General features: G+C 46.0%; 1 protein-coding gene across 1 annotated transcript; it reads left to right on the top strand.

The window, feature by feature from the left end:
* Positions 1 to 16850: 16850 nt before the first annotated feature.
* On the top strand, positions 16851 to 26700 carry STC1 (stanniocalcin 1). The gene is made up of 4 exons (XM_047091813.1): positions 16851 to 17086; positions 19085 to 19227; positions 19927 to 20138; positions 26307 to 26700. The coding sequence occupies exons 1-4, from the start codon at positions 16969 to 16971 to the stop codon at positions 26575 to 26577; spliced, it is 744 nt and encodes a 247-aa protein (XP_046947769.1). The 5' UTR covers positions 16851 to 16968; the 3' UTR covers positions 26578 to 26700.
* Positions 26701 to 27048: the final 348 nt, after the last annotated feature.

The raw sequence follows: 27048 nt of genomic DNA, 5'->3' as shown, positions 1-27048 counted from the left end.
TAGAACTTATTCATCTTGCTTAACTGAAACTTCGTACAAGTATCGGCAAGGATACGGAGACGCTGTAACCTTTGTGCTCTGCTGGCAGAAATGCAAAATGGTACAGCTGCGACAGAAAACAGTGTGGAGGTTCCTCAAGAAATTAAAAATAAAACTACCATATGATCCAGAAACCCCACTTCTGGTTATTTGTCCAGAAGAATTGAAATCAGGGGCACCTGGGTGGCTCAGTCGGTTAAGCGTCCGACTTCAGCTCAGGTCATGATCTCACGGTTCGTGAGTTCGAGCCCCGCATCGCGCTCTCTGCTGACAGCTCGGAGCCTGAAGCCTGCTTCGGATTCTGTGTCTCCCTCTCTCTGCCCCTCCCCCGCGCACACTGTCTCTGTCTCCCTCAAAAATAAATAAACGTTAAAATTTAAAAAAAAAAAAAGGAATTGAAATCAAAGCCTGAAAGAGATACTAGCACTCCCATGTTCATTGTAGAACTATTCACAATAGCCGTGATGTGGAAATAATCTAAATACCCTTCAACAGATGAATGGGTAAAGAAAGTGGTAGATGCATACAATGGAATATTATTTAGCCAAAGGCTCTCTTATACATGAACAACAACTGATTAGAAATTACAGTGGAAAAGTGACCTACATGAAAAACATGACAACAAATATGTACCCAGGTGTGAATTTAACCAGAAACGTCCCTACTATGGGATGCAAAAGAACACTTAGCTACATAAATGGCAACATGCATTCGAGAATCAAATGGCATTACCCAATAACAACCGTCCCTAAATTAAGTTACAAACTGAAGGAACACCAGTGAGGTTTTTCAACAATACAAGTTGACTCCAAGGTTGATATGAAAAGCTAATCAAGAAGAGTTATCACAATTGAGCAGAAAAAGATGAATGAGGAGGAAACAGCTTTGTCATGCGTCAAAATGCATCATAAAGTTACAATTAAACAATGATATACCAGCCTGCGAGCAGACAGAACAGACCAAAAAGTCAAGAAGCGTACTGAAATAAGAATTAAAATACAGCAAATTATATAATAAGTATTTCAAGTAAGTGGTTAAAAATTAAGGATTTTTTAAATAATGGCTTTGGGACTAACATCTTGAGGGGAAAAATGAAATTGGCTCCATATTTCATAGCATACCTCATCAAAATAAATCCTAGACCAGAGATTTAAATCCTTAAAAATTAAAACCATAAATAGCACTAGAAAAAATTATGACAGGATGTTTTATTGTAATCTCAGAATAAAGACAGCTTTTCTAAATATAACATAAAACTGAGAAGTCGTAAATAAGACAGACAGAACCTCTGCTTCAGGCCATGAAGCAGAGTACTGGTACTCTGGTACTACATTAGTCTCTTCACCATGAACCACTATAAAACCGGGCAAGATAGAAGAAGCAAGTCTTTTCAGGCTTCGGATAACAAGCAGGACAAGACTGCCATTTCTAAGTGAACGGAAACTCGGGAGGTGAGCAGAAACCTGCTGAGCTGGGGAGGCAGATAGCAGAGCTCAGAGCAGCAGAAATGACGGATTGTTTGGGGTAAAGCACAGGACAGAGGGCAAGATGTGCAAAGTGGGGGACTCCAATAATCTGTGCTGGGTACCTCCATGGTGAGGGCGAGGCTGTACCTCCACAGGACAATTCCATTCGAGGCTTACCAGAGAGCGAGTACCACAAAGTGATATTGGAACCAAGATTCTAGAGGCTGGGCTGTGCTCCGTGAAGAGCAGGACCAGAAAGTTCTGACCCTGCTGGAGTGGAGAGACCTCATTAATAGCCCGACAGCAGGCTGAATGACCACAAAAGCTTTCCTTAGAAGTTAGGAGGATGCCCTCGTGTAAGACATACTCCAGACCTTCTGAGAACCAACAATGCCTAAAGCCACACCCTGACAAGATCTTTATGGAAGAGTTTGGAAGCTGAGATCCCTCCTGTTATAGGAGACTGCCAAGACATATCGGGGCTTTGGAAAATATCCACCTAGATAAAGCATAAAAGCAAGCTGACACAAATTCAAAACGATCATCCAGTAATCTCCCTGCCCGCTAAAACATGCCTTAATAATTTTCAGAGAAAGATAACAGAATACAGAGTCTCTAAAGTGTATTGTTCCAGGGGCGCCTGGGTGGCGCAGTCGGTTAAGCGTCCGACTTCAGCCAGGTCACGATCTCGCGGTCCGTGAGTTCGAGCCCCGCGTCGGGCTCTGGGCTGATGGCTCGGAGCCTGGAGCCTGTTTCCGATTCTGTGTCTCCCTCTCTCTCTGCCCCTCCCCCATTCATGCTCTGTCTCTCTCTGTCCCAAAAATAAATAAACGTTGAAAAAAAAAAAATTTAAAGTGTATTGTTCCAAATGTCTAATATTCAGTTGAAAACTACTGAACAGGCAATGCAGCTGGAAAATGTGACCTATCACCAAGGAAACAGGTAATCAACAGAAACCAACCCCAAGATGGCCCATATATATGGTACATTTGGCAGACAAAGACTCTAAAGAAGTTGGAACAGACTGTATTTTCTAAGGATGGCTACAATAATGTCTCCCATCCTACCTGGTCTTCTTCAAAGTAACTCTCCCATGATCTGACTTGAGACCCATGTGACCAATAGAAGGCAGTAGAAGTAACATTATAGGACTTCTTAGGCTAGGTCATAAGAAACCCTACAGCTCTTCCATCTGTGTCTGTGGGAACACTCATGCAGCTGCTATCGTATGAGTTCAAGCTACATGGACCGGCCACCTATAGGTGCTGTCTGTGACAACTCCAAGGGAGTTTCTAGCTGACCGCCCACATCCGAATGTGTCATACGGATGTTTAGCCCAGTCTGTCTGAAGACTTAAGTAATAGAAATTATTCAGTCTATGGGACGGAAGAGAAAAAAAGACTGGAGAAAAACGCGCACGTGCTTCGGGACGGAAAATGTAAAATGTTCTACCATATGAGTAATAAGAGTTTCAGGAGGAAAATAGAAAAAAAAAATTGTTTTGAAAAAATATTTGGAGAAATAAAGGCTGAGATTTTCCCAAATTTGATGAATAACGCTGACTTGGAGATCCAAAAAGCTCAGTAAACGCTAAACAGGGTAGTATGAAAAGAACCAATGTTAGGAAGATTATTATAAAATTGGAACACGGTGAAAGCGGAAAAAGCGAACATTGTAGCGTGCTAATATTTGTGAGGAAGAACATAAACATGAGCCATCACTAGAAAAACCATGAGTCCAAACATGTTTAAATATATGTTTAAAATATACGTTTAAATATATCCAGGTGCTGGAGTGCCTGGCTGCCTCAGTCAGTTGAGCTTCTGACTCTTGATTTCGGTTCAAGTCCTGATCCCAGATTCTCTCTCTCTCCCTCTACCCCTCCTCCGATCATGTATTCCCTCTGTCTCTGTCCCTGTCTCTGACTCTCTCTCTCCCTGCTTCCCTCTCAAAAACAATTTAAATAATATTAGTGGGACCGTTCGGAAACCAGAATGGATCTAAATAATCATTAATTGTTAAAGGGAATCTGAAATGAAATTACAAGTTATTGAGAAAAAAGTGATAAGTGAGTGTACCAGATGACAAAATGTTTACAACATGGTCAAAATAGCTTTCACGAAAATATGTATGTTTACTGTATTATATAAAAAGAAGTGTTTCAAATAAATTAACTAAACTTCCGATCGAAAAAGCTATAAAACTAACAGCAAAATTAGAAAGAATAAGTTAATAAACGTAAAAATAGAAATTAATTATCTAGAACAAAATACTAGCAGGCTTGATAAAACCAAAAAGATGGTGCTTTGAAAACACTATAATAGGGGCGCCTGAGTGGCTCAGTCGGTTGAGCGTCCGGCTTCGGCTCAGGTCATGATCTCGCGGTCTGTGAGTTCGAGCCCCGCATCAGGCTCTGTGCTGACAGCTCAGAGCCTGGAGCCTGCCTCGGATTCTGTGTCTTCCTCTCTCTCTGCCCCTCCCCCACTCATGCTCATGGGAATACCATGGAGAAATTTATACCAATGTAATGCAAATACAGATGAAAAATTTTTTTCTTGGAAAAATATAAATTGCCATATTTATAAAAAAGAGTAGAATATCCAAATAGAGCAATGAGATGAAAATAAATGAAAAATAGGGGCACCTGTGTGGCTCAGTCGGTTGAGTGTCCCAGTTTGGCTCAGGTCACGATCTCGAGGTTGATAAGTTCCACCCACACACGTGGCTCTGTGCTGGTAGTGGGGAGCCTGCTTGGGATTCTCCCGCTCTCCCTGCCTCTCTGCCCTCCCCAGTGCTCGCTCTCTCTCTCAAAATAAATAAATAAATATTTTTAAAAGTTTAGAAAGACATTATATTAATCTAGGAAATAATTAAAATGACAATTTGATTTCACCAAATATTTTCCAATTACTGCTACTCAGCATTGGTGAGTGTATGGATGAAATGTTCATTCTCGTAGACTGCTCAAAGAAATAGTGTAGGGGCGCCCGGGTGGCTCAGTCAGTTGACTGTCAGACTTTGGTTCAGGTCATGATCTCACGGTCCCTGAGTTCGAGCCCCACGTCGGGCTCTGTGCTGACAGCTCCGAGCCTGGAGCTTGCTTTGGATTCTGTGTCTCCCCCTCTCTTGACCTCTCCCCTGCTCGTGCTCTGTCTCTAGCTCTCTCAAAAATAAATAAACTTTTGGGGCGCCTGGGTGGCTCGGTCGGTTGAGCATCCGACTTCGGCTCAGGTCGTGATCTCACGGTCCGTGAGTTCGAGCCCCGCGTCGGGCTCTGTGCTGACAGCTCAGAGCCTGGAGCCTGTTTCAGATTCTGTGTCTCCCTCTCTCTCTGCCCCTCCCCTGTTCATGCTCTGTCTCTCTCTGTCTCAAAAATAAATAAACGTTAAAAAAATAAAATAAAATAAATAAACTTAAAAAAAATTTTTTTTTACATAGTAATATAAAGAGGGATGCCTTTTCAGCCTCTATAAAATATTACGTGCTTAGCCTTTGGCCCAGAAATTTCACCATGAAGGATGTATTCTACAGAATACAGAAAGCTTACACATGCCCCAAAAGGCATTTACAATGATGTAGAATAATTTGTAATATTGAAAATATTGGAACAAGCTAAATGTCCCCCATTATGGGATTGGCTATATATTTCATATAACAGTTTTAAAATAATGTCTATCTTTGTTATACTTCAGTAAACGTGTCATGTAAAAGTGTTTTTAAAGGGGAAAAAAGCAAATTAGGGAGGGCCGTGTGCAATGTAATCCTACTTAAATTTTAAAACAATGAGAACATTGTATATAGTACACTGTATCTAGCAGAATATTCACCAAACTGTTAAGAATAGTTCTCGGCTCTTACTTGTGTTAATATATCGGGCTTTTCTGGTTGCCCGACCTCTTCTTTATCATTCCCCAAAGAACTCCAGTTTTGTGCCTCAAGAGAAGATACCTCCATCCCCATTTCCTGAAATGAGCCTTATTGCTCTATTTATCCCCGTCCCCCTTAGCAGTAATAGCATCAGGAAATCACATTTAAGTCATTAAATGCAAGATGTTTTTCAGGTCAGGGTTTAGTTCAGGCGTAAGCATGTGGCTCAGGTCCGTGCAGTAACAAGCCAGAAGGAGCATGGTGAGGGCTTCTGTAAAATAACTTGACTCTCAACCGTGAGCAAGTGGAAGACAGGCTATCACTTCAGAACCCCAGGAAATACTGCTGTGAAACCAGAAGCAAATACAACTATTTTGTCTGCACGAGGGAAATCGTCTCAAGATGAAAGCCACAGAGGAGGGTGCACCTGAGGGGATCCGGAGTAACAAAGACAGAGCTATTAAGATAAGGTGAACCTGAAGCCTTACGAATTTCGTAAACTGCAGGTAGAAGAGTCAATACCCTGCTTGTTTAAGCAAGTTTGATTCCGTTATTTGCAGCTCAGGGGATCTACTTCATACCCTCGATGTCTCACTAGCGTTTAACAGCTAACTATATTTCCTTTTTGGTGAAACACTGTCTTCTCCTAATTTGGTGATTGCCCCCTCTCGTCTCACTGGACTTGCCTTTTAGATCTTCTTGCACCCTCCTCTTCCTCTACCCAACCATTTCATGTCTGACTGCCACAAACCTCTTCCTTTTATGGCCTTCTTCAATTCTCACCCAATACTTTCTCCTCCGATAATCTCAACCGCTTCCACGGTTTCTAAGCCCTGACAACCACCACCCAGTTTATAACTCCAGCTCAAATGCCCCTCTTGACTAGTAGGTCCAGATACCCAACCACCTACTCAACATCTCCTATTAAGCACCTCAGCGTCTTAACTCAGTCCAAAATTGGGGTCATCATTCTGCATCTAAACACACAAAAACTCTCTCCCAATGGTGTTCTATATCTCAGCGAATGCCCCCCCCCATTCATCCAGTTCGAGAGAGAAACCCAGAAATTATCTTTGAATGTGTGCTCTTTCTCTCCTCACTGTTCCCCACACCGTACGTCAATCACCTGATCCCACTGATCCACTAACCTATGTCTCTTGGAGCCACTCATTTTTCTCCAACCCCACTATCCCTTCAGTCCAAATGCCGTTCATCCTCACTCATGTCCTATGAGTGTACCTATTCTATCTTGGCTCTCAACAAATCCAGTCTTCATCGTGTAGTATGAAATACACACTTTTTAAATGCAAATCTTACCGGGGGCGCCTGGGTGGCTCAGTCGGTTAAGCGTCCGAATTCAGCTCAGGTCATGACCTCACAGTTCGTGAGTTCAAGCCCCGTGTCGGGCTCTGTGCCGACAGCTCGGAGCCCGGAGCCTGCTTCGGGTTCTGTGTCTCCCTCTCTGTCTGCCCCTCCCCTGCTCATGCTCTGTCTCTCTCTCAAAAATAAATAAACATTTAAAAAAATGTTTAAATGCCAATCTTCCCAATGACACTTGTTTGCCTAAACTCTTTAATGGTCTCTCGTTGCCTGTAGGAAAGAGTTGAAAAATCTTAACATGGACCACAAACCCGTGCTTGATCCAGCCCCACCCAACCTCTTTGGTCTCATCCAGTATCATTCTTCCCCTTCTTACCTCTTTCAGTTCCTTGGACTCCCCATACGGCATCTCAGGATGACCATGCATTCTGCTTCCTTCTCACTATAAACCTCTCCCACTTCCACAACGCGGGTGAATAACTAGATGGCATCCTACTCCTAGAGAATGCGGGCCGTGGTCGGTGATCCCGAGGACTCAGCGACCCAACCGCCTGGCCCCCACTGTTGCCTAACTGCTTCTTGTTATTGTCCCGACTTCAGCTCAAACACCCTCCTCAGGAATCTCCTCTGACCACCCACCCACGTTCAGTCCGATTATTGCCTTGAATGTTTGAACTGTGACACCCGGTACATTTGTGACTATTTGTTTATGTTAGCCTGTGGCTGCCACTTAGCCAAACTAGTGACATTAATGAAGGACTGAACATAATGTTGTACATAAGAATGTAGGTTGGATTTTCCCCCTCATAACATGGCAAATGCCGAAGTAATATTTAACAACCCCTATTTTCTTCCTATCCCTGCTGATGTTCTTGGCTTAGAAACAGTGTGAAAGAAAAAGTAAAATAACATGGATAATCCTGTCTCTGCCAATAATTTGCCTTTTAAACTTGTCATTTCATACAGTTAGGAAGCCGAGAGAATATACATGTACAAATTTCTGTCCCCTCTCTACTCATTCTTCCAAAACAAGCATGGGCAAAAGACCTCACCAACGGAGAATCAACTATTTGGATGGCACACAGATGCCCTTCTACAAAAGAGGTGCTTTAGAAAACTAGACTTTGGAAACTCTATCAGGTGAACACCCACCATACTACATACGAAGGAGGAAAGGTGTAAGCTCAGAGCTTCCCCAGCAGTTTGAAGGCGCGAGAGCTTGGAACCCCTCAAGCAGTAATGGCCGTCGCTCTAAAGGTCTTCTCTTTACATAGAGAGCAAGCCAAGAAACCACCACACTCTCCCAGACTCATCAATGCGGCCACTGTGCTCCTCCTCCCCTTTTCTCCAGACAAGAAAATAACCCTCAATCAGGTCGAGCCATTCCCTAAGCACGAGGCAAGAACAATTGCAAGGGGGCAGCGAGAGAAACACAGACAAGGGTAACCCAGATAGCCTTGTTCTGCTGCAGTATTTTGGGCAGCCAGCAGCCCTCGGCTGTGAGTGCTAGAAGGAGCAGTGTGGGGAGACAGCCAGTGAGAAGCCGAACCCAGCAGGGAAATTCCAAAAGTAGCAGCACTCCTACACATCTGGGTGCAGCCGGGCCCGACGACCCTGAATCATGGGCAGCAGCAGAGAATTGTCTAAGCTGGAGGAGAAAGACCATTCTGGACGGCCCCTGCCCCTTCCTTCCCTGCTGTGCTCCACCAGGCAGTTTTAGAAGAGTTCTGTACAGTTGAACGCACAGTTTTCGGGAACCTAAAGAGAAACACGCTGTACTACCTTCCTAAGTATATTTATATCTGAAATTGAGCGTTTAAGCGTTCCTCTGTAGAATACCACCGGTCGGAATCATGCCCTCTGGAGTCAGACCCAATGTTGAATCAAGACACGCCTTCTTAATAACCCTGCCTCTTTGAACTTCCCTTTCCTGCTAGGTAAAATATGCATCATAACACCTGACTTCTCCCATTGTTTAGAAAATTCAATGAGATATGAGGTATTCAAGTCCTGTAGGCCCTCAAGGAAAGGTAGGTCTAAATAGGAAGGTAGCTGTAAAGAAGGAGCTTGGGGCTCCAGGGATAAAAGCTGGTCCACAGCAGAACCAAGGTAAACTCCGAGACGGTAAGGAGCTAATTGGCTTAAAATCAACATTCCCCAGAGTGGGTTCCAAGGAACACCAGTCCTGCGGGATGTCGATAAGTACTACTCATTAAAAAAAAAAAAAAAAAAAAAAAAAAAAAAAGCTTTCTGAATAATACCTTTGGGGCACATTGGACTAAACAATGTAAAAGCTTTCTTACTGCAGGATTTTTGGGTGACTTCAACATGCTGATGCTCATGGCGAAACCCTGGTGCATATCGTAGGACTATTTTACCTCTTGGAATACACTCTAGGAAATGTCGATTTACACTAACGGGTGCCTGCGTCCTGTCTGATAACTCCTTCATAAACCAAAGCCATAGGAGCAACCTATTCATTAGACACTATAGGATGCTACCCTGTGTCTCTGAGCTCGTCAGGGCTTAAAGATCACCGAGAACGGGGAGAAACCTTGCCGGTTCCAAAAGAAAAAAAAATACAATAAGAACACTGCAAAAATTTGCAACAGATATTTAAGTAAACGTCTACAAAATGCAACACGATACCCCTAGTCAATTGCTATTTAACACTGCATATATAATTACATAAAAATATACTTTTGATGGAATATGAATGCATCATAACATATTTGCCATATTGTGATTCAGGGGCTCCATTAGAGCCTAAAGTTTAAAAGGCCGTTAGTTACCTTAATAAGGGCCACACCTTTAAGGGCGCCTGGGTGGCTCAGTTGCTTAAGCGTCCGACTCTTCATTTCAGCTCAGGTCACGATCTCATGGTTTGTGGGTTCGAGCCCCACATCAGGCTCTGCACTGTGCTTGGGATTCTCTCTCCCTCTCTCTCTGCTCCTCTCCCGCTCTCTTCTCTGTCTCTGCCTCTCTGTCTCTCTCTCTCAAAATGAATTAAAAAAATAAGAGCCACACCTTTAAATAGATATTACAGTGTATCACACACACACACACACACACACACACACACACTGGAGCTGGAGATGTTCCAATCGATTAAAAATCAAAGTTATAAACCAAGCCCCCAGCATGACATCTGCAGTCAGGTTCAGTCACTTAACAGTGAGATAGGTTGGGGGTTCCCCCTCCCAACCTTCCACAAGCCTTCATGCCCAAGCACTTAGTAGAGTTTGGATTCTTCACCCTGTAGCAACTCCCTTCTGGCAACCGCCACGGAACCCTGCAGCAAGGCACAGCTCCTTGTCAGGAAATCAACCCCTCCCTGTAAAAAGCCATTCAGGACACCGATTTTACAGCGGATGGCTTTGCCTTCACGGCTTCTAGAGGAGCGTGGTGCTTTCCGTGGTTCTTCCCAATTCATGGCAAAGGCCACATTCTAGGGAGTGAGAGGGAAAGGGGTTTGAGAGGGGCTGAAAGACAATCCCAGTTTCTAAAGAGACTGCATTTGTTTGAAAGAAGACACACAAGGAGAGGTACAAAGTCTCAGTCTTGTCACCCCATGGAAGGCAGCTTCTCACTTCCTGCTCAGTCAGCCTGAAGTCTGCTGTGAGTGATTTAAACACCAAACGAAGGACAAAATGCCCCCCCCCAGACACACACACACACACACACACACACACACACACACACACAGAGGAAACTGCCTTTCCTTTGTTAATCTACAAGAGACCACTGAAGACAATAAGTTACGACTATGGGAAGAAATCATTATAAACACAAATAGGAGAATAAGGAATGAGAATATCATTAAAATTTGCCGTATGAAAAGAATCATAATCCACTGTTCCACACTACTGTGAGCTAAATTTCCCTGTCTTAGCACAGCGACTCCCCTGATGACATTTTTGCCCTTAAGGATTTCACCACTTCCTCCAAAGCTGTAACTTTTTTTCTCTCTCTCTCCCTCCCCCTTCCTATTATTGTCACTAGAGAGTGGGGAATGACAAGTTCAAGAAAATGCTTGCCTTGAGGCCAGAACGTGTTTCCTTTGCACTTGGATTTCCATTTATTCCACTGAATTTCCTTACAATTAATTTTTAAATGGGCTGAGAGAGTTCATTTCCCCAACAGCTGACAAAAATCGTGTTCCATGAAACCAAACGAAATGGCACTTGGTGACCATTTTTGCTACCATTATAAAACCCTTACAGTATAAACTCTGACTCTGCATTCTGCACTTTACGACTCTGATATAGTCATTGGAATACGTTGATACTCCCATGATACCCACTCAGAGCCAGGAACTGGTTTATCTTAATTGCACTTTAGCCTAAAGCATATTAAATGCAACTTGATTATTAAATGCATTTGAATTGCCACAATAAATTTCTTGGCCAGGTTTCCAAACATCAAGTAAAGAAATCTATAATCTCCTAGTCTGGCCCCTTTGCTGACTTGCCAGGTAACTTTGTCTAAAGGCTGCTCCCTCTCGACATCCTCTTTTCTCAGCCAATAAACTAGTAATAATAGATTTGTCTAGCACTCAGGAACGGCTGCAAGACACTTCTTTATACCAGGATGGCATTTTGCAAACGACAAGCTGGCTTTAGGCTAAATATGTCAGAATGAGGCTTCAGCACAGGTTGTTGACGTGGATTTTCTTAATTTCTATTTCACAAACTCGTTGGCATCACCCATCGGTCTCACTCATTAGGGCTCACAGTTTAACACTGTGTATTTACTGCCTTGCGTCCAGATCTGTGTCTCCGTGGCTTGCCCCGCCCCGCACTGTGTGTTCTTTCACAGTGCTAACACCCTTCCAGGCACAGAGAGCTTAAAGAATCCACACCGACGGATGGATTGGTTGGTTAGAAGCGGTAAGCCCTGATCTCTCACTGGAGGGGTCTACATTAAGCACTGAGTGGAGGACTTCCTCAGACACGTGTCGTGTGACAGGTCTGCCCCAGTGCCTGCACCTAACAGAGTGCCAATGTCCTCTTCGCTAAGGTGTTTGGGGGCAGGACCAAGAAGCAGGGGAGCGCTCGTGCCCCCACGTCGACCTCCCACACTCCCCTGGAAGATTTCCAATACAGAACAGGCACAAAAAAACGTGTCAGATACAGAGTGAAAAGCTATTCAGCCTTGACTTTGGTCCGAAGACCACTGGAAGAAAGAATGCTAAGTGGAAAAGGGGGTCAAAGAAATTTCGTTTTCTTCACTGATGAGGTGCAATGCTCACCACCACCTGGAAATAAAATTCCTTCTTGAAAACAAAGAACCCAAAGTCACACGTGTTACCACCTGCCCTGAACAGTTAGGTACAGACATTGCCCTCCCCTTAGCACTGGGGTAGGATAATTTAAAAAAACTTCCTGCCACTTATCTCCCTAGTAGGCAGTGTGCATGTCACGAAAATAAAATTCTCCCCTTAAAAAGCATCCTGATGGCCTGAAACAATGACCAAGCTAACAGAGCCAGGAGTCACAACTTTTTTTTTCTTTCTTTTTTTTAATTTAAGAGCCATCGCCTTGCTGGTTGGTTCGAGCGCCCTCATGTGTCTCAACAGAGTAACGTCACTTTAGGCCTTCCGGAGGGCTAGAGGTAACGACAGATTCAATGACACACAGTAACCTCTTCATCCCGTTTCAGGCACCTCTTGTGACACGAAAGATTTTCAGATTGCCCCTAGGACTATGAATTTGTCCTCCCTGATGTAAAGTGACATCGTAACTTGTACCTGGAAGAACGAACGGGAAGCCAAGTTTCACAGAAGCGGAGGCTAATTTCAACTTCTTGCCTGTTCTGGTTTAAACATGTTAGGTCATCCTGCTTATTTCTTTTTCCTCCCCCCAACCCAGACCGAGGGGCAGAGCTCTAAGCCTGCATACCCCCTCCTCCAATGCGGGGCTCGCACAACTGAAGAACCCAGGGCTGCCTCTGTAATAAGCAAATCTCAGGAGACCTAGCTCCATCTTCCACTCTATGACCAGGGGCTAAGCCACTCTTCTCTCTGGGTCTTGGGCTCTTCCTTTGGGAAGAGAGGATAGTGGTTCATTTCTCACAGATAAGAAGCATCTGCAGAAATGCCTGGCAGAGAGTAGACAGGCACCCAGTAAATGTTAATTGAATGCAAACCTACAAACTCTCACACACACCTTGCTGCTTTGTCTTCCTTTTCCTTCTCCTTCTTTTCCTGAAGGTTCGGAAGGCATGACTCAACATTCCAACCATACAGTCAAGCCCAGAATTCCCAAAGCAGAATAACAATGATGCCCCAACCTTGGTCACTATGGCAGACCCGCCTTGATGGGTCTAGCACTCTGTTAACAACAAAAGAAAGATTTATCAAGAAACCATGCTCCCGGGTTCCTCTCACCAATTCACCATTAGCCATTCACCACTTAGCTTTAAGCTAGCCAAATCCAGCAAAGCTCCAGAGATTTTTGGCTTAATCTTCTCACTGAACTCACGCCAGCCTCGCACGGGCACAGCCAGGGCATCATCACCCAGCCTTAGGTGTTGGCAGATTCTCCCACCCACCTCTTTGCACTTTCCCTGCTCAGGGGCAATGGCAAAGCGTCCCCTCTCCTCCCCCCACTGCACCTGGGGCGCCTCTAGCTCACAAAGGCCGGGCTGGGGAAGATGTCTCATCTACTGGAAATATAGTCAAGTCCTCTGTTAGGTAAGCCTACTGCTTTAACAGAAGCCAGAAAGTGCCTGACCAACAGACATGCTCCATATATCTTGTCAACTATCAACATCATAACCAGTGAAAGGGAAAGGAAACACCCTGATGTATATTGCCCCCATTATCATTAAAGTAGGAGACAGGTTTTTTTCCCCCCCAAGAGAAGTTCATGGAATAATTGATAATTTCCATTTTATTTAAAATAGCTTGTCCTTTCCTACTGCTACCATCACTGTCCAGGGCCTTATCAACATGAACATATTACTAACTGGTCTTATAACCTCCATTCGTTTCTCCCTTCCAATCGTTGTAAGTATGATCAAAAGATCTTCCCCAAACACTGACTTCAACACATTCTTTAACAATTCCTCCTCAAGAAGGCTTGCTGACTCCCTGTTGCTTGCAGGACAAAATTCGAGCTCTGAAATCTGCTATTCAGACTCCCCCTATTGTCTCCTACCACCCCGGAGAAGTTACAAAAGAACCAGACATCACCTCCAGAGTTCCAGACTCTTACACCTCCAGACTCTTACATCACTGCTATATCCAAATCCAAGACGAGAACACGATGACTGTGGACCCTCAGATATCCTTGAACTGAAATCTAAGTAGAAAGGCCCAGTGTCAACTTCACAACTTTTCCTCTTTGGAAAGAGACTTTACCTTGGGTGTTTCCACTTAGACTCCAGTTCCCTCCTTTGACATTCAAAAATGTCAGAGATGGGAATGACCTGATGCCCCCCCCACCCCGCCCGGCCCCCCGCCCCGGTTACATTCGCACCAGTGCGGAGGGCTGCTGTTGGATTTCTTCAGAGGATAGCTTATCTGTCCTTGTGAAACACTTCACACAGCCGGCAATGAACCTCCAGGCACGTGATAATCAATGAGTGAAATAAGAAGGAACAATAAATCAACATCAGAGGAATCACAAAACACATCCAGACACTTGTAGGACATTCTGTTCTGGTGGCCGCACCAGATAATGGGAAAAAGAATATAGATGGGAGAAATCATCACTCTACACCCTACAAAGCCAGTAGCCAACAAGGGGAAAGTGCAGCAAGAGAAACAAACAGCGCTGCCTTTAACGAAGAGAAATGGCTAAGGAGGTGGGGAATGCTGAGGAACAGAAAGCAAGATCCTCGGGGAAAAGATGCATGCATCTGTTCTCTTGTCCTCCCTCTAGGAGAGAACACTGAACCATTATATTGCATTACCATACATCGACCACTCCTGCCTAAAGCAGTGAAAACAATTTCTGAGCTTTCCAGATACGAACTCTTTGAAAAATGAAATAATCATAGCTTTTTCCTAAATTCGTAAAAAGCAAAAACAGCAGTTTACATCTTTCCCACACTGACCCTTCCTTGAAGACCCCTTCATGAAGCCTTCCCCACATCGCCACCCAGCGTTGACCACGCCCTTCTCTTACCACACAAGGTCCTCACATCCTGACCCTTTAGGAAACACGACTGAGGTTGACCATCTCCCCAACTTGACTGCAAGCTCGACAACAAGAATCCTGACTTTTCCTTCTCCTGTATCTTCTTCTGTATCTCAGCCCCCAGCACGCAGCCCAGGAGGTACTTGAGAAATACCAACACTGTCACTCAACCTAAATGGAAATGTACTTATTATTTAGTGAAAATGTGAAAATTCCCTTTCTTTCCTTTAGAAATTTCCGTTTTCCTTTATTTCCTCTATCCTTTTTTCTAGCAAACTTGGTCCTTCCCAAAAAACCCTTTTTGCAAGGGAGGGCGGCGCCGTAACCACTCAGCAAGCCCACTCCCCTCACACACACAGAGCGGAGTCTTGGTTTGTGGTTAGGAGAGTTGGCGTTGTTTCTTCCACCTTTGAAGGTGTTAGGATTTAAACTGAAACCACTGCCTTTGCAAGATCATCTTGTTCCTGCCTGCATGAATCTCCAGTGGCCCTTTCGCATTTACATCCTGAAAATGTCTGAAGGTTGTCTTGCTTAATCCCTTCCCTGCACCCCAGCCCTTAATGTAATGCCCACTTTTTTTTTTTTTTTACCCTGAGAAGTCCTCTCCTGGATCATCAGCCTCCTTCACAAGTTAAGGGCATGCCTCAGTGCTGCCTACTTATAAGAAAATATGAGCTTCTATACCAGGCATGATTTGTGATGCCACTGTAATTTCCCCATTAAGTCTAGAGCTTAGCAGCCCTCTCTCCTACACATTCTGCTCTTTTCCTACCCCTTCCCAGTCTTGCCTGCCCCCTTACTCTCTCCCCGCCCCCAAGAAATGAACTGGTTTACCTAGCAGGTTTCATCTTGCTTCGGCCAGCTTATTGTTTCAACGTGATTATGAAGTCCCCTGGCTTGAAAACACAGTTTGTTAATTTCCAGGCATTCACGATGTCTCCCTGCTGAGTTTAGTGTGTGGAGGTGTGCATGTGTATACCTGTGGTAACTAACACTCCTGGGCGTGCAATCTTGCTGGTGACTAAGAAGATGGAATCAAGGTAAATTTGTGTAACTGGAGAATCATAGTTTTTAGAGATGTAAGTGATGCTAGACTTCGATGTTGGCATTTCACAGATTGGAAAACAGAGGCAGAACAAGGTAAAAGGACTTGACCAAGGTCACAGAGCTAATCAGTAGAAGAACGGGGGCCACCACTCAGAGCTGTCCTATCCCAGTCCGTCAGGGCCCTTCCACTCAGATGCGTCCCTCCTCAGGGGTTCATATATGTGAGTGAGAACTCAGGATGCCCACGTGCAACCAAAGTGCATCACAGACCTGTGAATATGTATGTGCCAACAAGATGGGGACAGTGCCGTGCATGTAGCTTACAAGGTAGACAGTATGCAGTAAAATCGGACTGAAACGGCTGTAATGAGGTTCAGTTCGAACCCAAAGAGACCACACTTCACGTCCTGCTGATGCTGCCCATTCCCCACCCCCTGTAGATCATTTGAAAAAAAAAAATGTATTTCCAAAAGCACCTTGTTGAGATTTTCATGATTTTCCCTCAGTTCGATCAATACACAGTCATCCCTTAACGCCATGAAAATAGCTTTTCACACATCCATGCACACACCGTCACACACACACACACACACACACACACACACACACGTAAAACATTGGCAGCAGGTACTTTTAATTTGCTGGAAAATATTTCTAAGAAGTCAAACAGCTCCAGCCCAATGAGAGTGCCCTCCGATTGGCTAGCCAGACCAGTTGAAGGACCTGATTGGTCCCTGATCCTAAGGACCGATAAGAACGGCTATAAAATCCCTGGGTGCAGCTCTTGGGCCCCCAGTTTGCAAAAGCCAGAGGTGCAAGAAGCAGCCACTGCAGCAGCAGCAGCAGCAGCAGTAGCAGCAGCAGCAGCAGCAGCAGCCAACAACAGCAACAACAGCAGCAGCAGCAGCAGCAGCAGCAAAAGCGTCAGCAGGAACAGCATCAGCAGCAACAAAAAATCCTCATCAAATCCTCACCTAGGCTTTCAGTGTATCCAGATCCACATCTTCACGCAAGCCGGGAGAGGGAAAGAGGAAAGGGGGGGAGGAAAAAAAAAACCCAACAACTTAGCGGAAACTTCTCAGAGAATGCTCCAAAACTCAGCAGTGCTTCTGGTGCTGGTGATCAGTGCTTCTGCAACCCATGAGGCGGAGCAGAATGATTCTGTGAGCCCCAGGAAATCCCGGGTGGCAGCTCAGAACTCAGGTAAGCGGCAAACCCAGGACCGGTTTCTCCCCCAAAGAGCTGTCCTCATTTGCCTCTCGCTTTTGCAACTGTGTCTGTGACGGCTGATCTTGATAATAAATGTGCTTCATGCCTGGTGGCAATAAACTGCCAGTGTAATCCAATAGCCTTAGGAAGTGGAGCTCCTTTGTTTAATAAATTGCATGCAACTAACGAAGAAGCCGGGCGCTCTGCTGAGGGTATTTCATTGCATAAGCCTACTAGCCTGATTGCCTGAAATCTGGCACGTACCCTCTTGGGGGAGGGGGGGAGGGGGCGGGGGAAAGGCCTGAATGTTGGCATGCTTCAAAGCGCTCTCTATACTTTCCAGAAGCTGAAGCCGATCTTAAGGTGAGACACGGTTTGTCTGATGCTGTCCCCCTTTCTTCACCCTTAAGTCCCCATAACTGGACTTCCCTGCCCCTTCAGAGAACACACAGAAAGCTCCCTCTGCAGACAGATTTACCGAACCATAGCCCTCAAGGCTGACAAATCCCGGGCAGATGCAGAGAAAACCCTACACATCCCACCCCCGACACTGCTCCTTCTCTTCCTCCGGCTTTCTCGCGCCTTCATTCAGCTGCCCGTGCAGTGCAGCCCGTGGCCAGAGGGCCCCCTTGAAAAAGAGTATTTGTGAAATGTAGCAGCTGTTTCTTCAAGGGGAAGGTCTCGCTCTCGTGCTGACTCCCAGAGCAGTTAATTGTGTATTATCTTGGTCTCTAAAGGAAAAGAGTCCTTAGGAAGCCGGTATTAACACCTCTGCCTTTTGACTTCACTTGTCCAGCTTGCCCCTCTGACATTACTGCCCCCACTCCCCTGACTGTCAGCAAAGATGGGATCGCAGGTGTCCAAATGCTGCAGACAACGCTCCTCTCCGAAGAGCACAGGTCCCTGCCCAGAGGAGGGCTTTGCTTCACTTCCTTTTGTACTTAGTTGCTATAGAAATGCAGTGATTCACAATTCGAGCTTGCCTAAAACAATAGCAACCCTAATGCATATTAAAACTGCTTAAAGCAAAGTTATAATTTGAACCCGTGGAAATATATAATTAGGGAAATGACTTGTAACATCCCAGAGGCTGCGGGTGGTGGGAGGGGGAGGGGAAGCCTAACCGAACCAGGCTTTTGATCTCAGAGGAGAATCCTATGGTATGAAGGCTGCAGATCATTTCTTGCCGAGCTGCTTGCCAGAACACCCCCCCCCCTTTCTGTAGGAGAGAAATTACTTTTATGGGAGATCTTATCCAGAATGTAGAAAGCCTCATGCAAGTTCTTTGCGGTTTTCTTCCAGTCTTGCACAAGGGGTGCCTTGGCCTTGTTATTCCACACCTGTGTTTCTTTTAAAAAAAAAAAAAAAAGGAGAAATGGTTTTTAATATGAGAGAGATTATGCATACCTCTAAGCACTGTCCTATGGTGGGGGCTGGGGTGAAACATGAACGGATCAGATTCCTTTCTGCCAATATGAAGGTAAGTTAGCAGCCCTAAATTGGAAGGGTCTCCAAGCGCACTCCTTGGCAAATGGTCCTCTGCCATTTAGACTAAAATTCCATTCTTATTACTCCGGAGTGCGTTTTCAGAAGCCAAATGGACTCCCTGGCCCTTCTACTTCCTAAACCTGACCACCAGCCATTGCCTCCTGCCTTCCCGGGCTTTCGGGCTCTAAGTGATACCCTCTGATGCTGGAGAGCTGTTTCAAGCACTGTGCATTCCACAGACTCTCACCTTACTCCTCCGGCCACCCAAATTGTATGTGATGGTGAGACCAACAGGGAAAGCTCCTGCCCTCTCCTTCCACGTGCAGGAGGGATCTGCCTGGCCTGCCCCCGACCCCACCCCCTCTGAACGGGTCTATCTACTGGCCCCCTCGCAGACGTCCGAAGAGAAGTTCTTCTGACCCCTTGTCCTTGAATGGCGCCCCCTCGACCCTTCCGAATCACCCTCACTGCTTGACCCAGATTGGATGGATTTGTCTCTTTCAGCTGAAGTGGTTCGCTGCCTCAACAGTGCTCTGCAGGTTGGCTGCGGGGCTTTTGCCTGCCTGGAGAACTCCACCTGTGATACAGATGGGATGTACGACATCTGTAAATCCTTCTTGTACAGCGCTGCTAAATTTGACACTCAGGTAAGCAGACCTTGACCCCTGCCTTCCACTGGCTGCTTGTCGTTAACAGTGTGCTAGACTATTGTTCTTAGGAGCTAGTCTTGTAGGGAAGCAGCTGTGCCTCTCAGCCTCCTCAACTGAAATCCCCAGCTCCAGGGTGTGCATGCACACTCCCGCGTGTGCGCGTGCACGTGTGCACACACATGCACACACACACACACACACACACACTTTCCGCCAGGAAGCCGGTTCTGTACGAGACGCTCCCCACCCTCTAATGCACGATTGTCACACACTGACACAGGTTATCTTATAAGGGAGGGGTGATGACCAGAAAATCCTCGCCTCTTCAAGAGGAAATAAAAATGTTCTTCCAACAAAGAAGTTCTCACTGTAGGACCCAGCATCCTGGCTTGTGAGTTATCAAAGTCTCGATCCCAAGACAAAACCGCATCGTGGCTACGTTCAAGCTGCAGGGTGGCTGATTGTGGGTCTCTTTCTTTCTCCTGTCTCATTATCTCTACGGAGCTCAATTCTGAAGGTAGTCTACGAGAGTAGGGACATTTTTTTTTTTTTTTAATCCTGGTCGCGGCATGCGAAGACATACAGACGGCCAGGGGACCGCGCCAAGGCAAGTCCCCTTAAGTTCCACATATTGTATGCCCCGTCCTCTCTGGGCAGCTCGAGCTAAAGCTTCTCCTCCTACCCCTTGCCTGGCAGGGAAAAGCATTTGTCAAAGAGAGCTTAAAGTGCATCGCCAATGGGGTCACCTCCAAGGTCTTCCTCGCCATTCGGAGATGCTCCACTTTCCAGAGGATGATTGCTGAGGTGCAAGAGGAGTGCTACAGCAAGCTGAATGTGTGCAGCGTCGCCAAGCGGAACCCCGAAGCCATCACCGAGGTGGTCCAGCTCCCCAATCACTTCTCCAACAGGTACAGAATGAGTCCGCTTTTTTGCACTGGGGAGGGAGGGGGGGCAGGGCGGTGGCAGAGCCAGACACAGAAGGGGGTTAATTGCCACAGTCATGATCTTATTTTAGCTTGCAGCCTTCCCAGCTTTTGCAGGGAAAATATGTTTGTGATTGGTTGTGACAGCTTAAGCAGCCTGGATTTTTTTTTTTCCTCACTGTTATAGGAAAAGTCTTTCCATGCAGCTAATAGAAAGCTCCATCTGTGGCATCCCTGAGTGCATTTTCATTGTCAGTTTCTCACAATAAGCCTGAAGGGCATTGTGAAGTTTATGGACACAAGCTTTTGAGATACCACATTCGGCTGAAATTATGACTGTGCACGGTACAGTTGGCCATTATAAAAACCCCGGTCAAATGTCATAATGCAGACTTTTAAAAAAAATTTTTTAACGTTTATTTATTTTTGAGAGACAGAGAGAGACAGAGCACGAGCAGGGCAGGGGCAGAGAGAGGGAGGCACAGAATCTGAAGCCGGCTCCGGGCTCTGAGCTGTCAGCACAGAGCCTGATGTGGGGTTCAAACTCACAAACCACGAGATCATGACCTGAGCTGAAGTCAGATGCTTCACTGACTGAGCCACCCAGGCGCCCTTTTTCCAAAAAAATTTTTTTAATGTTTATTTGTTTTTGAGAGACAGAGAGCATAATGCAGACTTTCAAATCCGCATGTGTTCTGAGCAGTCCCAAGCCCAAGCACATATTCCAGCAGGTAGCCCAGAATAAGCCAGGTCACTTCGTTGGGGACTCAGATTTCCTTTGTGAAAAGTGAGATGGCTGGACTAGATGATTCCCCCTCCCAGGCCCATGTTCGTTCTTTCTCTAGTCCAGAATTTCCTGGAACGATGTTTCTGGCAAGTGCTCATATTCTCATCTGAGTATTCTAACATGACCCAAAACCCCGGAAGTAATCATAGCTGAGCACCGGCCTTTCGGTGCGGCCGACTCACTGTCTTTACCAGCCGGGAGTGGACACCCAAGACACGAGAGGGCTGACATCCTCATTCCACGACCTACAAAGTTGCCCAGCAAGACCTGGGCTTCCCCATCTGCGATCAAGTTAGGAGAGGTGCCGGTGGGGCTGGCATGGAGGTATGGCAGGGACAGTGAGGCTGGGACACGTTGAGCCCTACTGTGATGCCACACGGCCTGAAACTCGCCGCCTAGTCCTGAAGCACTATGATCCTTTGACTCCCCAGCCAAATCTGCACACACTGATCAGTCCTATTACCTATTGCCCGGACCACCGGAGAGCTAACAGGAGCCTCCCTGCTTAATCTCCTAGCCAGGTTCTGTCCCTTCTTCGGATAGCACCAACAGCCTGCTCCTCCAGGGGCTTACCAGTGATTTAGTCACACCCATGTATGCAAGTAGAAGACGGGAAAGGTAGGTCTTCCTTAGGGAACTGACATTAAAGGCCCCTGACATTAAAACTCTGTAAAATTTCTGATTCACACTGAAGCACACGGTAAAGGCTCTCCAGAACCTCATGTCAACTTATAAAATCATTTGTTCGGTGCTGAGAAGCGACCGTGTCCTTGGGTCCGAGCTGATTTCCTCAGAACAAGAAAATCAAATCCCACATTTATCTCAAATGGCCTATCTCTTTATATTGATCTTGGTCTTAAAATTCTCCCAAAAAGATTCTTGTGACATCTGAAAAGAAGAAGGAAAAAATAAAATAAAATCGCTGGCTAATTGTTGGAGTCTCCCTTCAGCACAAAGGAAAAAAAAAAAAAAAAAGAAAAGAATTTTTAGTAGACAGGGGCTAAGGACAAAGTATGTGTTTGCGGGGCAGCTGGCGGGGGCAGGGGTATGTTGGCAAAGCCACCGTTGTAAGTCTAGACCGTTAAGGATCCTGTGACAATTTGTGACTTACAATATGGCATGTGACCAACTTTGAGGCGATGCGAACCTCTCGATTTCAACTGAGGTCGTATCTTCCATTTATAAAGGGAGAGGTCGTATAGAAAGGATAATATAGACTCTGGACTGGTGATCCTAAATATCTAAGAAGCGACTAGGAATAGGAGTTTTTAATCAGGCCACTGTTGCTTTCAATGGGCTTCCTTTTACACCACTTCTATCAGATGGCCACAGGAGCCTGGTCATGTCCCTTTTTCATCTTGGGAAATCACGCTTATTCGGACAGTGGGGGAAAGTGGCCATCTCCTGAAGACCAGAATCTTCATGCAGCCCTTTCTCCCATTATTTCACTTCAACTGGTTAATATTATTCCTGCTCCGAACTGTAGAGATTTCCGGTTCCATGCTGGGCTTGGTTTGCTCTATTTAAGCTCCTCACTCTCCTGAAACATCCTGCTTTCCCAGCCTCTGTCCCACCACAGAGACACATTAAGTTGTGCCAGTTGGCACCGAATTGCAAAGGGAAGTAGTTACAGGTTCATTCCACCTTCCTGTGACTTATCTAGCATGAGATTTGGGCCTGGGAGAATCCAAAAGCCTGTGACTAGCCCGGGAGCCAGAACAGGGACGTTTTCCACGGGAGAAATGCGCTCAGAAGACAAAGGCGAGTTGGCTGTCCCCCTGACTGAATTCGCAAACTGCTCTCTTAGCCATGAGGGACGCAGGCAAAATTGATCAGGCAAGCTGGGAGGCGTGAGGCTTGGGAAGAAATCAGACCAATCCAGATCCAGGGTGGGAAAACTGACAAAGCTTCCAGCTCTCTAGGGCATGGATAGGGAACAGGAAACAGAAGAATAATATTGATCAAGGGAAACAAAGGACTATTTATAAACCCTCACACAGAACGTTCCTAGGCAGTATGTGTGTATTTGGGTAAAGCATGGCTGAAACAGTAGCTATGGAGAATATCTGATGTTATTCTTTACCAAGAAAAAAAAAAAAAAAAGGCCAGGGATGGAATTTTCAAAGTGGGAGGAAAGAAACATGCTTTAGAAGGTCCTTCCAGGCTGGGTGATCAGAACACTTAGCCCATCAAGTCCCTGCAGCACATCCTGCCAACCCCTATAAAGGTGAAGAAAGGACCCTTCTGAAATAGTTCTAACTGCTCTTGCAGAGGATGAACCTAAAGCAGACCTGCACCATCCTTGTTCAGTTAAGAAGGAAATTATGTATCAAATCCCTAGAAACATAGAATGCCATAGCTGGAGACGGGCATAGACTGTAAACGCCTCATTTTACTGATTGAAAACACAGAGGCCCAGAGAAGGAAGTGACCGGCTGAAAGTCACACAGCTAGCGAATTGACAGAGTAGGGCCTAGAATGCATGTGGCCTTGAGCCAAGCTATTCGATGTCTGCTTCAAAAATGGCAACCAGTAAAACTTGTAGGAAATCTCCACAGTCCAAGTAGAATAAAAGGAGGAAAAAAATAGACTACCAAGGAGAAATGAATACATGTGTCCCACGGTGATCAACGATTAAATTTGGTAAGTTATCTCCTCAAAGAGAAGGCACATCTTACCAACAGCTATAGTAACATAAACCGTGGGTACACGATGGTGCGGGACAAATACGTGGCAATGGCTAATTCAACTTGTGCTGGAGACACGATCTCTTAAATAATCTCACTCAGTGACTTCTAGATGGGAAGGGTCTGTCTCATTCATCCACACAATCCCAGAGGTCAGTGCCATTCCTGTGTATTCTAGTCCTTAATGGAGAGGCACGGGCCTAAACTGTGGCTCACTCTGGCAAATGATGTTGGCCTCAAGGCAGCCTGACAGGTTGACACATTTTCCAGACTTGGAGGAGCAGTAATGGAGCCATGGACATTTTACAGGGAGCCCTCTTAGCCTGCCCTTGTTGAGTTAACAAAGCTCCACAAGAGAAGCTAAGGGTAGATTTGGAGGGTGTCACCAGGGTGGTCAGGCTGGTGAGGTCCTCATCCAGAAACACCAAAAACAGGTGTCTTATCTTGGTGAGCAGCGAAAGTAGCAGTAAAGGTAGGCACCCTCAAAGAGGGAGAGTAAGTGCTTTGACAAAGTGGAACGCAAGAGGCACATCTGGCCTTAAAGAGGCGAGGCTAATGACAGAAGCTTGGTTTCCTTACTGGGGTGAGACTTCGTCATCCGGGCAAGAGCCTTCAATGTCAGTCTAAGGAAAGGCCTTCTTCTGTAGCTCATTTGGCAGGGGCAGTGAGGGCGGGTGGGGGGGGGGGGTCATCTGTTGTGAACAGTTCTTTCTAGAAGTGAAAGGGTTCGCTTTAAGTTACAAAGTCCTGATTGGGGGCCAGGAGGGTGAGAGGTCAGAAACCTTATTCTCTAAGATCTAATCGCCCTGTGAAATGGACCCAGAGATCACGGGGACCCATGTCCTTGCAGAGCCCAAGAGTAAAGGGGTGCCTGGGGATCTATGTGGGTGCGTAGGTATCTGAAGCCGTTGGTGCAAAGTAGTTTATTCTCAGTTTTTCCAAAACCATCTTTCTCCCCATGTCCCCATCCAAGTGAGATCTGCTTTGACTCATGTGCTTTATAATTCCGAAGGGCTGGAAAATGTGTTTCTGTGCCAGAGAATCCCAATTTTAACAACAGCTGGATATAATCCTCCCTCGTGGGAGGGGTAGAGCCAGGACTGTGTCTGAGACCCAGGCGGCAGGATTTCTCTTTCGTTCGGCCCCCAGCTTCATCTGCTCGCCCACGGAAGGGTGACCGCTCTGCTTCATTACCCGTGTTCCACTCTGTTTACCGTACATCCTTGAAAGGACCTCTCTGGGGGGTTAAGTTATTCTGGAAGGATGTTTGATCCTGTGCTCTGCGAGGTGAGTTAAAAATAAACAGGTTTCTTTTCATGGAAGATCTTGTGGCCCCAGTGACCCGCAGGCTCCTCTGAGGAAAGAGTCTCCCCACATAAATACTGGAGGTCACTGTCATCGGGAGAGTCTCTTATTAGTGCACACAGAGCTAATGGGTTTTGACAAGTGCCACCTCCAAGTGGAGCAAACACGTCCCACCTCGCGTTGGAAAATTACCTGAACTGTCTTCCCAATGAACAGGACAAGTAATGCATACGCTGTAAATATTAGACAGCTTGTTCCTGAGCCATAACACTTAGCTTCAGGGTTTGCTATACCTAAACAACTTGCATCTAAAATGAAGGTGATTTATATCAAACCCAAAGGGGTTTTTTTTGTTTGTTTGAACTTAACCACACCTACCTCTAATTTTTCTTCCTGGAACCATGACTTATTGGAAAGAATTATTATGTCTAAAACTCCCCATTTCCTCAGTGACCACGAAATAAATTAACAAATTGACAGGAAGCAGGCAGCGTGGCCCCGGGACCCCGGCACATGAGGGTTACCAAAAATAAAGCCACGAATCCTGCCTTCAATAAGTTCACTGCCCAGTAGAGGAAACAGAACCATCCCTAGACCATGCACTGCTGCCCCGTGTGATGCTAAGCAGGGATCTGTAAAATGTCCAACAAAAGGAAGAGGCCCGCAAAAGCTAGAGCAGTAGGAGAAGACTTGGGGGGAGTTATTGAAGCGGAAAATGTCAAGGACCACTAATGTTTCCATGTAAGTGTCCTCTTTGCCTGGCATTCGGCCTTCTGACCGCAATGCGCCTCTGAAGGAAGACTGAGAATGAGAGCAGCCCATGGCCTCTAGCAAGGCGAGCTGAGCACGTGATGGGGAAATTAGGTTGGGGAGTAAAACGCGTGAGACACTCGAAGGCAGGGGCCTCCTTTGAAAATAGAAGTGAAGTCTGAGTATGCGCTCAGGTGCACGCGCACCTGCACACACACCACGAAACAAAAGGAAAATTGCAAAGGGGCATCAAAATACCTGCCAATTCCTGTGCCAGCGACTCTTCATGTAAGTGGCCGGGGCTGGGCGCACCTCCTTACGTTGGACTAAGTCTCGTTACTACCACTAACCCATTGTACGACCTCAGACGAGTCGCTTTAGCTCCTCCCACGTTTGTTTCTTCTCTGTGAGATGATGACGTAGCCACTGCACGGTCTTTGTGAGCCCATCTAGCTATGCGTTTCTACGTTTTTAAGATTTGCAGACATGGCTGCCAGCTGCCAACCATTTGTGCTCGCACGCATGGTCTGGCCACGGCGGATGGCGTTGGCTGCAGCCCGGATAAAAGACCGGGTCTTGCCTGGCTCTCGCCGACTGACCGTTGCCTGTATATCTGCCTTGCAGATACTATAACAGACTTGTCCGAAGCCTCCTGGAATGTGATGAAGACACAGTCAGCACCATCAGAGACAGCCTGATGGAGAAAATTGGGCCCAACATGGCCAGCCTCTTTCACATCCTGCAGACAGATCACTGTGCCCAAACATACCCGCGAGCTGACTTCAACAGGAGGCGCACGAGCGAGCCGCAGAAGCTGAAAGTCCTCCTCAGGAACCTCCGAGGTGAGGTGGCCTCTCCCTCCCACATCAAACGCACCTCACAAGAGAGTGCATAAGCGGGGAGAGGTGTTCCCAACCTCGCCCAACTAGTATCATTTTAAAGGTGTTCGAGCACCAACTTTGAGTGTACTGTGCCTGGTTTGATTTTTTTTTTTTAAGTAGTTCCTATTTTCTATTCCCCTGACAGAAAACTGCATGAAACTAGGCTTCTGTAATCAATATCCCAACATTCTGCGATGGCAGCGTTCCCACAGACAGAATACGTGTGATCTTTCTGCCTCTCGGCAGGAGAGAGTACCCTTTTGATCACTTCCCTCTACCATGTCTTCTCCCGGGTCCCCTCAAACTACTCTCAAACACAGAGCATTCGCGTAAGGCCCAGTCCTTGTAATTGGAAGATGTGGAGGCCTTTTAGGATGGTTGCCCCAGTAGAGTTAGCTGATGAGAAGCAACTTAACTTAAATGCATGTCTTAAACGCTCATAAAGATGTTAAATGGAATTCGTGTGATGAATCTGTGCTGGCCAT

Source organism: Lynx rufus, unplaced genomic scaffold (genome assembly GCF_022079265.1).
Source record: "Lynx rufus isolate CCGP_SWC_20201006 ecotype Redwood Valley unplaced genomic scaffold, mLynRuf1.p SCAF_3, whole genome shotgun sequence".
In the NCBI taxonomy this organism is placed as follows: domain Eukaryota; kingdom Metazoa; phylum Chordata; class Mammalia; order Carnivora; family Felidae; genus Lynx; species Lynx rufus.
This window is presented reverse-complemented; position numbering and strand designations above follow the sequence as displayed.